Here is a 17683-nt window from a genome sequence, read left to right as displayed (position 1 = left end):
ACCTGTCCACAACCTCACACAGTCACACTCCAAACTCCACTATGGCCAAGACCAAAGAGCTGTCAAAGGACACCAGAAACAAAATTGTAGACCTGCACCAGGCTGGGAAGACTGAATCTGCAATAGGTAAGCAGCTTGGTTTGAAGAAATCAACTGTGGGAGCAATTATTAGGAAATGGAAGACATACAAGACCACTGATAATCTCCCTCGATCTGGGGCTCCACGCAAGATCTCACCCCGTGGGGTCAAAATGATCACAAGAACGGTGAGCAAAAATCCCAGAACCACACGGGGGACCTAGTGAATGACCTGCAGAGAGCTGGGACCAAAGTAACAAAGCCTACCATCAGTAACACACTACGCCGCCAGGGACTCAAATCCTGCAGTGCGAGACGTGTCCCCCTGCTTAAGCCAGTACATGTCCAGGCCCGTCTGAAGTTTGCTAGAGTGCATTTGGATGATCCAGAAGAGGATTGGGAGAATGTCATATGGTCAGATGAAACCAAAATATAACTTTTTGGTAAAAACTCAACTCGTCGTGTTTGGAGGACAAAGAATGCTGAGTTGCCTCCAAAGAACACCATACCTACTGTGAAGCATGGGGGTGGAAAAATCCTGCTTTGGGGCTGTTTTTCTGCAAAGGGACCAGGACGACTGATCCGTGTAAAGGAAAGAATGAATGGGGCCATGTATCGTGAGATTTTGAGTGAAAACCTCCTTCCATCAGCAAGGGCATTGAAGATGAAACGTGGCTGGGTCTTTCAGCATGACAATGATCCCAAACACACCGCCCGGGCAACGAAGGAGTGGCTTCGTAAGAAGCATTTCAAGGTCCTGGAGTGGCCTAGCCAGTATCCAGATCTCAACCCCATAGAAAATCTTTGGAGGGAGTTGAAAGTCCGTGTTGCCCAGCGACAGCCCCAAAACATCACTGCTCTAGAGGAGATCTGCATGGAGGAATGGGCCAAAATAGACTTACAGAAAACGTTTGACCTGTGTCATTGCCAACAAAGGGTATATAACAAAGTATTGAGAAACTTTTGTTATTGACCAAATACTTATTTTCCACCATAATTTGCAAATAAATTCATTAAAATTCCTTCTGGATTTTTTTTCTCATTTTGTCTGTCATAGTTGACGTGTACCTATGATGAAAATTACAGGCTCTCATCTTTTTAAGTGGGAGAACTTGCACAATTGGTGGCTGACTAAATACTTTTTTTCCCCACTGTACATTATTACACACACACACACATCATTACATACATACATTATTACACACACATTATTACACACACATACATTATTACACACACACATCATTACACACACACACACACACTATTACACACACACATTATTACACACACATCTTATTACACACATGTTATTACACACACACATACATTATTACACACACACATACATTATTACACACACACATCATTACACACACCCACACTATTACACACACACACACACACATTATTACACACACACACACATTAATACACACACATACACTATTACACACACACATTATTACACACACATACATCATTACACACACACATTATTACACACACATTATTACACACACACACACACATTATTACACTCACACATCATTACACACACACACACATTATTACACACACACACTATTACACACACACAGGGTCCCAGTCTAGCCTGACTTTGATCACTTCTTTGTCGTCCTTATGAGTTGTCAGAAACAGGACCAAGTGGGCTGAGATCAAAGAGTCAGCCCTCTAATGGGGACTGCATGGGGACAGACAGAGTGACATCACACAGAGGGACATCATAACCGGACTGGCGTCTCGCTGGGCCCGGCCGTTATTACAGGGGAGGAGTGGAGGACTTCAGAGGACTTCAGTTTATTCTTATTTACCGAAGTTAATTACTTTGCAGCTGGTCATTTCCTATTTTGCAGACTATGATGTATGAGGAAGTTTATTGTAGCCAAGGCTTTCCTCTGTCCTTAATGGAAGTGACGTCAGTGATTTGGTGTTACGATCTAGATTATTGTTGTATGGTGTAGTAAAGTTATAGACAGAATGTGCAACCAGACTGTTGTCTTAGTCTGTGTGGAGTTTGAATCATGTTTATTTGGGTATACACTGTCTGTATTTAGTGCAAGTTCAGGGTAGTAGTTTGGGAATGGGTGGGTGTTTAAGATGACACGTGTATATTTGTATTTGTAAGTGTGTGTAGATGTGGATGTTTGTTTGTTTGTGTCTCAGGCCACCCCAGAGAGCTGTGTCTGGGTGGTGTGTCTCAGGCCACCCCAGAGAGCTGTGTCTGGGTGGTGTGTGTCTCTGCACATTGTTGTTTACCTATTTTGACTTCTCCCTGTGTGTGTGTGTGTGTGTGTGTGTGTGTGTGTGTGTGTGCCTGCCTTCATGCGTGTGTGTGTGTCAGGCTACCCCTGCAGGGAGCTGACAGAGGAAGAGAAGCAGCAGATCCTCAAATCGGAGGAGTTCCTCAGTTTCTTTGACTGCAGCATCAGAGTAATGGAGAGAGCCCTGGCCCAGGAATCAGACATCTTCTTCGACTACAGCGGACGAGACCTGGATGACAAGGAGGGGTACGAAATTGGAGTGTGTGTGGTGTTGTATGTGTGTGTGTGTGTGTGTGTGTCTCTCTGTTGTGATGTCTGTAGAAGGAACATGGTATGTGTATGCATGTCTATGGGGCTGCTAATGGCCTCATGGAGTAATGCCTTTGGTGTCAATCAGAACTTGACCTCTTTGTTCTTCAAACACATGCCCTCCTCATGATGTCATCGTCCTCTCAGAACCCCCATTTGACCTCACATACAATGACATCACCCAGTGACCTCTGACCCCTGTTTCTATTGGCCACAGGGACTTACAAGGCGGTTCCAGTCTGGCCCTCAGTAGGCTGTTCTATGACGAGCACTGGTCCAAACATCGAGTCATCACCTGTCTGGACTGGTCCCCTCAGGTAAGGACCGTTCCGGGGTGAAGTTTCCCCTTAGATACAGATCTAGCACCAGCTTCCCCTCCCACAATACTAACCTTAACAATTAGTGGGGGAAAAGCAGAACTGACCCAAGATCAGCATTTAGGTGCAACTTTACCACACCGTGTGTGTGTGTGTTTTGGGAAGGGTGCGTCATCACTATCTGGACAGTCGTTTGTATTTTAACTTCTGTACTCTCCATCCTCTTCCTCCTCTCCATCCTCTCTATCGTCTTCCTCCTCTTTCTCCTCTCCATCCTCTTCCTCCTCTCATCCTCTTCCTCATCTTCCTCCTCTCCATCCTCTTCCTCCTCTCTCTCCTCTTCCTCCTCTTCCTCCTCTCCATCCTCTTCCTCGTCTCCATCCTCTTCCTCCCCTGATCCTCATTTATCCTTCAATTTCCCCTCTCATTCCTCTGTTTCTTCTTTCTTTCCTTCCTCTCCTCTATCTCTCCATTTGATTTGATCTTGTCCTCTCTCCTCCCCCTCCTCTTCCTCCCCAGTACCCAGAGCTGTTGGTGGCGTCCTACAACAACAATGAGGAGGCTCCTCATGAGCCAGATGGTGTGGCTCTGGTCTGGAACATGAAGTTTAACAAGAACACACCTGAGTATGTCTTCCACTGCCAGGTAAAATTAGACCCAGGTACACATCTATCAGATCTGTTGGGTACAGGACCATATTCACAAAGTATCTCAGAGTGCTGATCTAGAATCAGTTTTGCCTTTTAGATCATAATTCAATGGAGGGAGGGGACCTGATCCTAGATCAGTGCTCCTTCTCCGGGACGCTTTATAAATACGGGCTTAGATCTATATAACATTGAATTGTTCTCACTCAATGTGTTATACCGATATTGCATTTATGTGATTTATATATCTATATTACAGTACATTAATTGAACAACAGCTCTCTGATTTATAATTGTGTTTCGGGCACTGTCTCAACAGAGCCAAAATAAAAAAAGGTTCACAGCATATTTTCTTTTAACAATGTATCCTGCCAATATCTGAAAAAAGTGACGCTAATTCCCTACAGTTGATGAATGTTTTAATTGGCAGCCTGATACAAGTGGATGTGGGTAGAGCTAAAGTATTCTAAGGCTGCATCCCAAAAGGCTCCCTTTTCCTTAAATAGTGCACTACTTTTGGTCAGAAGTAATGCACTTTGGAGGGAATGATAGCGTGCAATTTGGGATGCAGCCTAAGACTAGTAGGTAATGTATATGGAACGCATCACTCCACCGCTTCAACAATGACGACACCAGAGATGAAAAATGAGGAGTAAAGTGATATTTAATTAAAGCAGTGAGTTCCTCAGGGGTTCCTGGGGTTTGGCCTACTTGGGCAGAACATGATATTACGGAACATGTCCTGCTCGCTCGCTGGCGAATAAAGAAATCCTGAGGTTTTGGTGCAGAAAATGCCTCTGGTTGGTCGTGACGTGTGTGTGTGTTTTTGGTTTTACAATCCTTGTGGGGATCAGAAGTCCTCACAAGGACAGTAAAACAAGAACAATTCTGACAAGTGGGGACATATGGTCCCCACAAGGAAAAAGGCAATTTTAGGCTTAGGGGTTTGGTTTAGGGTTACAATTAGGGTTAAGGTTAGCATTAGGATTAGGAGTTAGGGTTAGGGGTTAGGTTAGGGTTAGGTTTAGGGTTAGGGGTTAGGGAAAATAGGATTTTGAATGGAATCGATTGTCCCCTCAAGGATGGTAAAACAAACGTGTGTGCGTTTGCGCGTGTGCGTGCGCATGCGCATGTGTGTTTATTCACGTGCAAATTTTTGTGTGTCCGTGTGTGTCCATGTGTATGAGGGAGTGATGGGGAGCTTGGGAGGCGTCTTAGAGGGCCTACCCCACTCCCACGAGAGAGAGAGAGAGGGGGGGGGGATTCTAGAAACGTCTCCGTAATAAAAAGATGTGGCCTACCACTTCCTAATCCAGCAGGCCACATGTGTTCGCCCACCCACGAGGATCCTCCAATCGCATGTGCTGCTTGACTCTGTTTCCTATGCCCAGAGTCTACCTCATAAACACAAACACACACATACACACACACACGCACAGTATACACTTATTTACAAACAGTACATTGAAATAGGCACACACTGAGTTATAGTCTCACACACAGAGTCAAAGGCTCACACACAGTCACACACACACACACACTCATGCAAAGCCACACACACATGCACAGCCACCCACTCCCATACTGCAGACCAAAATATGCAATTTAGTAGATGCCTTAACAGACCACATACAGTGCAAATATTTCTGTAGGAATGGGTCGTATAAGTTGTGTGCCATAATAGATTGTAAAGAACACCATTATCCCCCAGCTTTATTCGGCTACTATTATTCATGTTGGTTCTGAAATGCATGTAGTCTGCTGTATATATTGCAGTGTTACAGCTACAAGGATTACTGGAGTCCGTTTGTATTTACAAGTGGTTGATGTCCATATTGTAGTCTGAAAGCTGGGTTTCTATTGCGTAATGATGTCCATATTGTAGTCTGAAAGCTGGGTTTCTATTGCGTAATGATGTCCATATTGTAGTCTGAAAGCTGGGTTTCTATAGTGTAATGATGTCCATATTGTAGTCTGAAAGTTGGGTTTCTATAGCATAATGATGTCCATAAAGCTGGGTTTCTATAGCGTAATGATGTCCATAAAGCTGGGTTTCTATAGCGTAATGATGTCCATATTGTAGTCTGAAAGCTGGGTTTCTATAGCATAATGATGTCCATATTGTAGTCTGAAAGCTGGGTTTCTATAGTGTAATGATGTCCATATTGTAGTCTGAAAGTTGGGTTTCTATAGCATAATGATGTCCATAAAGCTGGGTTTCTATAGCGTAATGATGTCCATAAAGCTGGGTTTCTATAGCGTAATGATGTCCATATTGTAGTCTGAAAGCTGGGTTTCTATAGTGTAATGATGTCCATATTGTAGTCTGAAAGCTGGGTTTCTATAGCATAATGATGTCCATATTGTAGTCTGAAAGCTGGGTTTCTATAGCATAATGATGTCCATATTGTAGTCTCAAAGCTGGGTTTCTATAGCATAATGATGTCCATATTGTAGTCTCAAAGTTGGGTTTCTATAGCATAATGATGTCCATATTGTAGTCTGAAAGCTGGGTTTCTATAGCATAATGATGTCCATATTGTAGTCTGAAAGCTGGGTTTCTATAGCATAATGATGTCCATAAAGCTGGGTTTCTATAGCATAATGATGTCCATAAAGCTGGGTTTCTATAGCATAATGATGTCCATATTGTAGTCTGAAAGCTGGGTTTCTATAGCATAATGATGTCCATAAAGCTGGGCTTCTATAGCATAATGATGTCCATATTGTAGTCTGAAAGCTGGGTTTCTATAGCATAATGATGTCCATATTGTAGTCTGAAAGCTGGGTTTCTATAGCATAATGATGTCCATAAAGCTGGGCTTCTATAGCATAATGATGTCCATATTGTAGTCTGAAAGCTGGGTTTCTATAGCATAATGATGTCCATATTGTAGTCTGAAAGCTGGGTTTCTATAGCATAATGATGTCCATAAAGCTGGGTTTCTATAGCGTAATGATGTCCATATTGTAGTCTGAAAGCTGGGTTTCTATAGCATAATGATGTCCATATTGTAGTCTGAAAGCTGGGTTTCTATAGCGTAATGATGTCCATATTGTAGTCTGAAAGTTGGGTTTCTACAGCGTAATGATGTCCATATTGTAGTCTGAAAGCTGGGTTTCTACAGTGTAATGATGTCCATATTGTAGTCTGAAAGCTGGGTTTCTATAGCATAATGATGTCCATAAAGCTGGGTTTCTATAGCATAATGATGTCCATATTGTAGTCTGAAAGCTGGGTTTCTATAGCGTAATGATGTCCATATTGTAGTCTGAAAGCTGGGTTTCTACAGCGTAATGATGTCCATATTGTAGTCTCAAAGCTGGGTTTCTATAGCGTAATGATGTCCATATTGTAGTCTGAAAGCTGGGTTTCTATAGTGTAATGATGTCCATAAAGCTGGGTTTCTATAGCGTAATGATGTCCATATTGTAGTCTCAAAGCTGGGTTTCTATAGCGTAATGATGTCCATATTGTAGTCTCAAAGCTGGGTTTCTATAGGCTAATGATGTCCATAAAGCTGGGTTTCTATAGTGTAATGATGTCCATATTGTAGTCTCAAAGCTGGGTTTCTATAGCGTAATGATGTCCATATTGTAGTCTGAAAGCTGGGTTTCTACAGCATAATGATGTCCATATTGTAGTCTGAAAGTTGGGTTTCTATAGCATAATGATGTCCATATTGTAGTCTCAAAGCTGGGTTTCTATAGCGTAATGATGTCCATAAAGCTGGGTTTCTATAGCGTAATGATGTCCATAAAGCTGGGTTTCTATAGCGTAATGATGTCCATAAAGCTGGGTTTCTATAGCGTAATGATGTCCATAAAGCTGGGTTTCTATAGCATAATGATGTCCATATTGTAGTCTGAAAGCTGGGTTTCTATAGCATAATGATGTCCATATTGTAGTCTGAAAGCTGGGTTTCTATGGTGTAATGATGTCCATATTGTAGTCTGAAAGCTGGGTTTCTATAGCATAATGATGTCCATAAAGCTGGGTTTCTATAGCATAATGATGTCCATATTGTAGTCTGAAAGCTGGGTTTCTATAGCGTAATGATGTCCATATTGTAGTCTGAAAGCTGGGTTTCTATAGCATAATGATGTCCATATTGTAGTCTGAAAGCTGGGTTTCTATAGCATAATGATTGGGTTTCTATAGCACAATAATGTCCATATTGTAGTCTGAAAGCTGGGTTTCTATAGCGTAATGATGTCCATATTGTAGTCTGAAAGCTGGGTTTCTATAGCATAATGATGTCCATATTGTAGTCTCAAAGCTGGGTTTCTATAGCGTAATGATGTCCATAAAGCTGGGTTTCTATAGCGTAATGATGTCCATATTGTAGTCTGAAAGCTGGGTTCCTATAGCATAATGATGTCCATATTGTAGTCTGAAAGCTGGGTTTCTATAGCGTAATGATGTCCATATTGTAGTCTGAAAGCTGGGTTTCTATAGCGTAATGATGTCCATATTGTAGTCTGAAAGCTGGGTTTCTATAGCATAATGATGTCCATATTGTAGTCTGAAAGCTGGGTTTCTATAGCGTAATGATGTCCATATTGTAGTCTGAAAGCTGGGTTTCTATAGCATAATGATGTCCATATTGTAGTCTGAAAGCTGGGTTTCTATAGCATAATGATGTCCATATTGTAGTCTCAAAGCTGGGTTTCTATAGCATAATGATGTCCATATTGTAGTCTCAAAGCTGGGTTTCTATACCATAATGATGTCCATATTGTAGTCTGAAAGCTGGGTTTCTATAGCATAATGATGTCCATAAAGCTGGGTTTCTATAGCGTAATGATGTCCATATTGTAGTCTGAAAGCTGGGTTTCTATAGCGTAATGATGTCCATAAAGCTGGGTTTCTATAGTGTAATGATGTCCATAAAGCTGGGTTTCTATAGCATAATGATGTCCATATTGTAGTCTGAAAGCTGGGTTTCTATAGCGTAATGATGTCCATATTGTAGTCTGAAAGCTGGGTTTCTATAGCATAATGATGTGTGTATATTGTCACTCTGACGAAACAGGAGACATTTGGCATCGGAAGCTGTGTGAGGAGTTGACAACAACCATAGATAAAGTTTATGTCATTACAGTTCAACATTTTACTACTTAATAGTTGGTTCCTCACCCTGAATTTAGTATATATATGAACTGATGATACAGTAATTCTCTGATACACACTCACTCACATGCATGCACACACACACACTCACTCACATACACAAAGGCACGCACACACACTCACCCGCACGCACGCACGCACACACACACACAGACACACACACACACACACCTCTCCCATGAGAGGGGTCTCTTTGGGTGACTGAGTGGTGCTGCTGGGAAGATGTGTGGTGGATGAAATGATAGCAGAATGGCAGCTCCCAGGCTCTCTTGTGTCAGTCAGTATGAGTGTGGCCTGGGGCTGTGCCATGCTCTTTCATGAGGAGGGGAAGAAAAAACACAGAATGAATGAGAGAAATAAATAAATAAAAGAGAGAGAGAGAAGGAAGGAAGGAAGGAGGAGTCAATCTCCCATCACTTGGCACGGGGCTCCCTCGCTTTTCTCACTGGAGAGGGATGAAAGGAGACAGGAGTGGTCGGGAGAAGAGATATATTTTTTCGCTCCGGGGTCTATTACAAACAGAGGTGCTCCTTTCTAGTTATCCGCGGATCAGATGGATCTTAATGTGCGAGCATGTTCAGCCGTTTAACCCCCAAACCACAGCCTCCCTTTCTTTTCTCTCTCTCTCTCTCTCTTCTCATCTTCCTGAGGTATACGGAACGCATGCCATCTGCACCGCATACACTCATCCTCTCTCGGCCTCTCTTCAATCACACACGCGCAGCTCTGCCAGGGCTCTGCCAGGGCTCTGCCAGGGCTCTGCCAGGGCTCTGCCAGGGCTCTGTTAGGACAACATTTCTAAAAACCTGTTTTTACTTTGTCATTATGGGGTATTGTGTGTAGATTGATAAGGAGAAAATTATTTAATCCATTTTAGAATAAAGCTGTAACATAACAAAATGTAGAAGAAGTCAAGGGGTCTGAATACTTTCCGAATGCACTGTTTTTCATTCTGGGGTGGTTGAAATAATGTTGAATTTCATATTTCAGAGAGTAAAATGGTTTGTTTGAATCATCGTCATCGTTTCAACGTCATGCCATCAACCTAAATATGGAGGTATATTGAAATAAAATGTCAAGCCATAGTCCAAAGATTGTTGCCTGAACAGTGACTCCTACTGGTACACGAGGGGTAATGCACTTCAGGGAGAACAAGTCTACCATCCAGATGCCTACAGTACCTCTATGTACCCTGCTTAGCTTTTTTAAACAAGCTGTGTACGATTCAGCTAAGCTAACATGTCAACACATTTAGACAGTGATCAGCTTCCATACTCATGTGTGTAGACTACCTAAATAACATTCAATAGTTGAAAGGAACTCCTCTAACTTTTCTTCCACGGTCTGTATGTGAAAGTCAATTTGGTGTGAGGTTGGGTTTTGTAGGCTACATTGACATCTGATTTGCTCCAAGTACACCATTCCCACTGGGCAAAATCTGGTTGAATCAACGTTTTTTCCAATGCAATTTCAACCCCAAAATGTAATGTGATGATGTTGAATCAAAACTGAATGGATTTGCAAAATGTCATCAATTTAATGACATTTCGTCTTCTTTTACCCAACTTTTAACCTAAATCCAATGACATGGTGAAATTAGTTGTTGATTTCACGTTAAATTCACATGAGTTGACAACTCAACCAAATGTAAATCAAAACTAGATGAAGTTGAAATGAAGTCTGTGCCCAGTGGGTCATTTCATCTTGTAGCTAGGTACTATAATTCGTCCATGGTGGATTGGATCTTTGGAAGTTTAGAAGTAATTACTATTAGCGCTATGAATACGATACCAAATTCATGGTATTAATAATAAACTTTTACCTTTGGATATTGTCATTACTTTGAAACAACGTTGATTCAACCAGTGTGTGCCCAGCAGAGGAAGCGGAGTGGAGCTGGAGTGGAGCGAGGAGTGGAGCGAGGAGTGGAGCGAGGAGTGGAGCGTGCCCATTTGACTGGAACTTGGAGCGAGTTTCCCAAAGGTTGGAGCATCGGCCTTCTCGCCCGCTCCAATTTTGCTCCAGTAGCGCTCATTGTGAGGGGGTTGATGTGAATGATACTGGGGCTACATTGTGAGGGGTTTGATGTGAATGATACTGGGGCTACATTGTGAGGGGTTTGATGTGAATGATACTGGGGCTACATTGTGAAGGGTTTGATGTGAATGATACTGGGGTGGTAGGCATGCTGTCCTCTTCTCACAGCCCCGTCGGTGGACCCATCATTGGCCCAAACCCCGGTTGCTCTAGTAACATCACACGACCCTCTCAAGTGGGCTGGGTCATGCCACATCAATGGCACGCCCCAAAAACCTCACCCGCACCCCTCAGCCCGCCTGCACCCCCGCTGACACTGTCAGCTCCCATCCCACTCAGCCATATTTTTATTAATATCTCTAGGTTTCTTTTACACACCATGGCTCGCTGTGACCTGATCCCCGTGCCAGAGGGTTGGGATAGCAGGCCTGGTTTAGAGGGAGAGAGGGGAGGGGAGGGGAGGGGGGGGAGAGAGAGAAGAGGTATTCATAGGTTTTCTGGAGAGATTCCCACTCCAAATTATAGTGGCGGATGAAGTTGCATTTGCTCATAAAGCTTACTGGAGAAATCCTATAAAAGCCACTGTGAGCTTTGTGAGAGGAAGGGCAAAGACCCTGTGTCTGTGGGTTTTTTATGATAGACTTGTATAATAAGACATTCTTTCAACAGCTAACTAGAGATTCTACCTCCATTATGGTGAATTTGTCTTGTTCCCTGCATTCTTTGCTGTTCACAATCTGATCGGTAGAGGAAAATGGCAAAGCTAGGTAGATGAACATTTTAAGACTTACTTAGCAGTCTATCATTGTGTCAAAGCCGTTTTTCTAATCATGCTTTATCAATTCAATAGGAATTATCACTAGAATAATATTTTGTAAAAACAATTATATATGTTTAAATCAATTTACGGCACTTCTCCTATGTCGATATGACTAAGGTCACTGTCACTGAAAATTGATGAAGAAGAAGAGCTGAAAAGGAAAGAAAGGCTGCTTGTATTCACAGAGCCTCCTTTTCTTTATTTGATGAAACAGAGATGGTATTACACCGGCTATGCCAGAGACCACAGAGTGACAAAATCTGCGGGGTGTCGTAAAAAAGACAGGCAGAGAAATAGAGAGGGAGCGAGGGATGCCAAGAGAAGAGGGTTCAGCCCATCTGGTCCTCATAAACCCTGCTGAAAACCAGATGAGTGTGGTGGTGCAGCGAGAGGAGAAGAGGAGAATATACTGTCTGTTACTAAGTCATCTATCCCCCTCTCTTCTCCTCTGCCTCCCTCCCTCCCTTCCCAACCCAAACTCCAGGAGCATTTTTCACCCGAGAAAGAGGAAGGCAACAAAGGAGGGAGTGTTCGTTCCTCTCTTCCATAATCCCTTGCTTCATGCCATATTTTATCATGGGTTAGCCTTGTGTATTATTCTGTACAGAACACTTCCTATTAATATAATAGGCTCTGTCACAAGCACTTAACTTTCTGAGTTGATTTTAAAACGTTGCCTTGGGGAAGGAAAACCCCTGTGCTTTTGCTCTGTAGGTGCTGGGCCCTCGGCTTGAGTTTTACCATTGCGTTTCAATTAAGATTCAATGCAGAAAAATTTCACTGGTGTTTTTCAGTGAAGCTGTCAGTTTAAACATCAGTTTGGTTGTGGCCTACCGATAGATGACTTTGCAGGACCTGAACGGACCTTTAGAAAGAGGAGAAATGGTCTCAGAGCTACTTAACTTTGGATATTAATGTCAGAGTTGGTAAAGGAAAAGTATATTATTGAGATACGATCATAATACAGACAGTGGTTTTTATATAGGACGCTTTAGACAGGTGCTGCAAAGGCCTATATGTACTTATCCACTTTGTTTCAAAGGTGCTCATTGGAATTAGATCTTAGGGCTCAAACTAACCAAACCCACATTTCAGTATTCATTCAGTTGCATAAAAACATACAGTAACTACTTTCCTATAGTCAAATGTTTTCACATATTGATTTGGGTACTGTAAAAATAACAGGTTGATTCCGCTGACTGACGGATGCATCCAGTCAGATGTGTGCGCACAGGCAGTAGTTGTGTAAACAAAGATTGAATCAGCCTCTAATATCACTGGCAGCATCCAAAGTGGCACCCTATTCCCTATATAGCGCACTACTTTCGACCTTGGCCCATAGGGCTCTGGTCAAAAGTAGTGCACTATATAGGGAATAGGGTGCAGTTTGGGACGCAGCCTCTGTCTTATATTAACTTATCTGTTAATAACACAACATGACATCTGAATGGGGAATTACTTTAATGTATCAACCAATTCCCTCTGGGCAGAAGTCATAAATAGTTTTATGGGGACAAGTTGAAGTAATGTTCAGTAGCTGATGATATACAGTCAGTCATTGTAATTCACGACCATACGTGTTGATATATGACAACTGAATAAGGGATAAAGCTTTTATGTAGCGCCCAGTTCATTTCTGGCAGACGTCGCAAACTGCACTATAGGGATAAACAGCGCTGATGTCAGAAGCCCATTCAGTAGGTCTACAGACAAAGATAGTGGTGAAACTTTAAAAGACTGGGAATTCTGAATTTAGTTAAAGGATTTCTCCACTTTAGATGAAGTGCCTGATAGGGTCAGAAGTCTGCGGAACATATGGAGTGAATATCCACTCTTTTTCATATCTTTGTTTTCTGTCGTTACTATTAAGCTTAGTGATTTATTAGCAAAGATAACTCTGGCAAGGAGAGTAACATAACATCAAGTCATATTGCGAGCGGGGGATCTTCCAGACGTTTATAGAACAGAATAATTGATGACTTCTAATAATGAGATAGAAGATTAAAGTTAGTATTTATCATGGTTATTACATTAACTCAGAGAGATGGATGTTTGAAGGGTACTGGTATTATACCTCAACCTCATTCTAGGAGAAATGAACGTGCTTGTCTTAGTCAAAGCCAGGTTTCTCCTATTTCACCACGATTCTTCAAAGTCATGTGGTAATAATTTGCGGTAAATACATTCATTTCTCTTAAGTCTCTTTATAACAATCTATCGTATAACTTACATCTCTTTCCAGAGGAAAAGTTTGATCAAATGAAGACACTAATAAAGAGTATGCAACTTAGATTTCTAGTTTTTACTCTTACATGCATTAGTACTGTACATTGAAAATGCCTTTTTCGCTTGCTCTTTCCCACCAATGCAGTAGTACTATAAAAAATCTAGAACAAAAACAAATGAGAAATAGAAATAAGAAGAACACAAGAAAGTAAGTAAGCTATATACAGGGTCAGATCCAGGGTCAGTAGCTATATGCAGGATCAGTTCCAGGGTCAGTAGCTATATACAGGATCAGATCCAGGGTCAGTAGCTATATACAGGGTCAGATCCAGGGTCAGTAGCTATATACAGGATCAGATCCAGGGTCAGTAGCTATATACAGGATCAGATCCAGGGTCAGTAAGCTATATACAGGGTCAGTTCCAGGGTCAGTGCCAAAACTATATTTACGATGGGACACTGGAGTGGTAGGGTTAGATATAGGGGTAAGGTGACTAGGCATCAGGATATATGATAAACAGAGTAGCAGCAGCATATACACTGAGTGTACAAAACATTAAAACAATCTTCCTAATATTGAGTTTCACCCCCTTTTGCCCTCAGAACAGCTTCAATTCGTCGGGCAATGGACTCTACAAGGTGTCGAAAGCGTTCCACAAGGATGCTGGCCCATGTTGACTCCAATGCTTCCCACAGTTGTGTCAAATTGGCTGGATGTCCTTTTGGTGGAGGACCATTCTTGATACACACGGGAAACTGTTGAGCATAAAAAACCCAGCAGCGTTGCAGTTCTTGACACAAACCGGTGCGCCTGGCATCTACTATCATACCCCGTTCAAAGGCACTTAAATATTTTGTCTTGCCCATTCACCCTCTGAATGGCACACATACACAATCCATGTCTCAATTGTCTCATGGCTTAAAAATCCTTCTTTAACATGTCTCCTCCCCTTCATCTACACTGATTGAAGTGGATTTAGCAAGTGACATCAATAAGGGATCATCATAGCTTTCACCTGGTCAGTCTATTTCATGGAAAGAGCGGGTGTTCTTAATGTTTTGTACACTCAGTGTATGATGATTGTGTGATGAGTGTGTGTGCGTGTGTAGAGTCAGTATGAATGTGTTGTGCGTGTTGTGTGTGGGTGTGTTGGAGTGTCAGTGTGTGTGTGGGTGAGTGTGTAGAATGTGCATAGAGACAATAAAATACAAGGGTCAACTCAGATAGTCTGTGTAGCCATTTTGTTAGCTATTTAGCAGTCTTATGGCATGGGGGTAGAAGCTGTTCAGGAGTCTGCTGGTGTCAGACTTGATGGTCCGGTACCGCTTGCTGTTTAGAAGCAGAGAGAACAGATTCTTTAACAATTTTCCGGGCCTTCCTTTCACACAGCCTGGTATAGAGTTCCTGGATGGCAGGGAGCTCGGCCCCAGTGATGTACTGGGCTGTCGGCACCACACTCTGTAGTGCCATGCCATTCGAGTGCAGAGCAGTTGCCATACCAAGCAGTGATGCAGCCAGTGAAGATGCTCTCAATGGTGCAGCTATAAAACTTTCTGAGGATTTGAGGGACTATGCTAAATCTTTTCAACCTCCTTCACGACTGTTTGCATGTGTGTGGACCATTTTAAGTCCTTAGGGATTTGGACACTGAGGATCTTGAAGCTTTCGACTGACCCACTCCCCTCCATTTGTTGTTGATGAAGAGGCATACCCCTCCCTCTCTCGATTTCCCTGAATCCAATGTCCTGTCTGCTCGGTGAATGGAGAATCCATTGAGTTGGATAGCCATGGGGGGTACCTTGTCCAAAAGCCATGTTCCAGAAAAGCAGATAATATTGCAGTTACGAGAGTCCTGTTAATAGCAAATCCGCAATTGGAGATAATCTATTTTATTATCAAGAGACTGAACATTGGCCAATAGAATGGAGGGAAGAGGTGGACGGTTTTCCCTTCACCTTAATCTCGCCAGGGCTCCCCTCTTCTGCCTCTTTTTCACCTGTGTTTCCTCTTCAGTAGCCTGAAGATTTAGTCTGAATTACACAAAGAGCCCAGGCAGATGAGTTGAAGTCGAATTTGAAGCCGGAATTGAGGTTAGTAACTGCCGATCTGATGTTCAAAAGTTATTGTCTATTATAGGAGATGATAGCGGATAAAAGCCATACAGTACGGCGCCATTTTAACAGGTGCATTTGATAAGGCTGGGGGTCTGCTCTGGGGCTAAGTTCTCCTCTCCTTTGGGGTTGGTTTTGGGTTACTCTCCTTCATTAGTCCTCTGATGAATGTCTTGGTAGGGGAGTAGAGGAGTGGTGATCCTCTTGTTGTGGTGATCCCACCGGGCCGGGCGTTCATTATCATTATCCCTGTAATGAAGCAGCCCTGTCTGAGGAGCGTGGAGCGTGGCCCTGACGGCAGGCCCAACCACAGACAGCCACAGGGTCAAAGGTCAGGCCCGGGGCCTCTAATGCGCTGATTGAAATAGCTGCCTGACGTACATCTACTGCACGTCAGAGATGGTGCTTAAGGGTTGAGGGCTAGCTTAGCGAAGTTAGCATTTAGGAACATGTGAGGGCTATATTAAAGAGGCAATCTGGGATTCAAACAACAACAAACCTATATGTCATTAATTTAAAAGTAAAAAAATAGATGTAACAATCGCAGAATGCCCCTTTAATGCCAAAAGAGAAGAGAGAAGACCAATTTAGTTTAGATGGGTGAAGAAAAAATCTCACTAAAAGAAGTGTGCGTGTATGTATGTGAGTGAGGGAGGGACAGATATGTCATAAGTGTTGAGTGAGAGAGTTAGCATTATATTAGCCTTGTGTTCCACGCTCCTAGGCTTTCCTACAGTGCTGGTGAGCAAGAAAACCATTATATGTTATTAAGACGTTGATCACATTTTTTTTACTGGTGTTTTTGGGGCCTTCAACAAGTTAAAGTCTATTGAATCTGACTTTATAATGCACTGTGTGTATCATCTTTTTGTACAGTAGGTCTTTTTATGGACTGTATGTGGCATATATTATTTCATATTTAGGCTATACATTTATAAATCATTGCATAGCACTACCCACTTTTACATTCAAACCCACTCACCCGGTGGTAACTAAAATAAACAGAGAATATTTAGAATAGATTCTAAATATTCTCGGTCAGACCATCAAACATTGTGTGTTAATGCATTTCAACCTTAATCCATATTCCCCTGCTGTTCCCCATGGGTAAATAAACTTCTCAGGGATGGTTTCTGATGGCCAACACAATACTTTATTTCTACCCCTAAAGCTCAGTTTATTTTGAGTCTCGGTTTGAAAAACCACTTAACATCTGAGACTCTTCTGTAGCCGTTGAGGAAGAAAAGAAGGAGAAGCGTGTTTTCTTTTGCTCTGGTTTGTTTTCCAGTCCTCTTTAAAATGAACTCGGGGTGCAGGACTTGGCGGTCGCACATGTTGTGGTGGGGGAGAGACAGAGACGGAGAGAGAGAGAGACGGAGAGAGAGAGCGAGAGACTGAGAGAGTCTCTCTTCTCTTTGTTTTACTCACTCATAAAACATTAGATCTTAAAGGGAAAAGAAAACAATCCCACCACACTGTATCCCTATTTCAGTTTAACCAGATCAAATGGGGTCTCCTCAATGTGTAAACAGGGAAAAGTACTGCCAGTGGACCGTGTCTGGTTCAGTTCTGGTTCAAAAGAAAATATGGTCAACACAGAGAGAGCGGTTGATGTTTATGCAATAGTAGGTACAGTAGATATTACGGGTTAAATTGTATCAGTTCTGGAAAGGCTGTACTGTACTGTACTGTACTCACTGTAACATTCTCTTATGATT

General features: G+C 42.4%; 1 protein-coding gene across 7 annotated transcripts in view; it reads left to right on the top strand.

The window, feature by feature from the left end:
• Window positions 1-17683, top strand: part of LOC121572086 (cytoplasmic dynein 1 intermediate chain 1) — a 99894-nt gene that overhangs the window by 49518 nt on the left and 32693 nt on the right. For all 7 annotated transcript variants that reach the window (XM_041883980.1, XM_041883985.1, XM_041883982.1 and 4 more), the window contains 3 exons: window positions 2444-2609; window positions 2890-2989; window positions 3509-3634. In XM_041883980.1, coding sequence (XP_041739914.1) covers window positions 2444-2609; window positions 2890-2989; window positions 3509-3634 — 392 coding nt within the window. The remainder of the gene's footprint in view (window positions 1-2443; window positions 2610-2889; window positions 2990-3508; window positions 3635-17683) is intronic.

This window comes from Coregonus clupeaformis, chromosome 8 (genome assembly GCF_020615455.1).
Source record: "Coregonus clupeaformis isolate EN_2021a chromosome 8, ASM2061545v1, whole genome shotgun sequence".
Lineage (NCBI taxonomy): Eukaryota > Metazoa > Chordata > Actinopteri > Salmoniformes > Salmonidae > Coregonus > Coregonus clupeaformis.
Note: the sequence above shows the minus strand (reverse complement) of the source record. Positions and strands in the feature narration are given on the sequence as shown.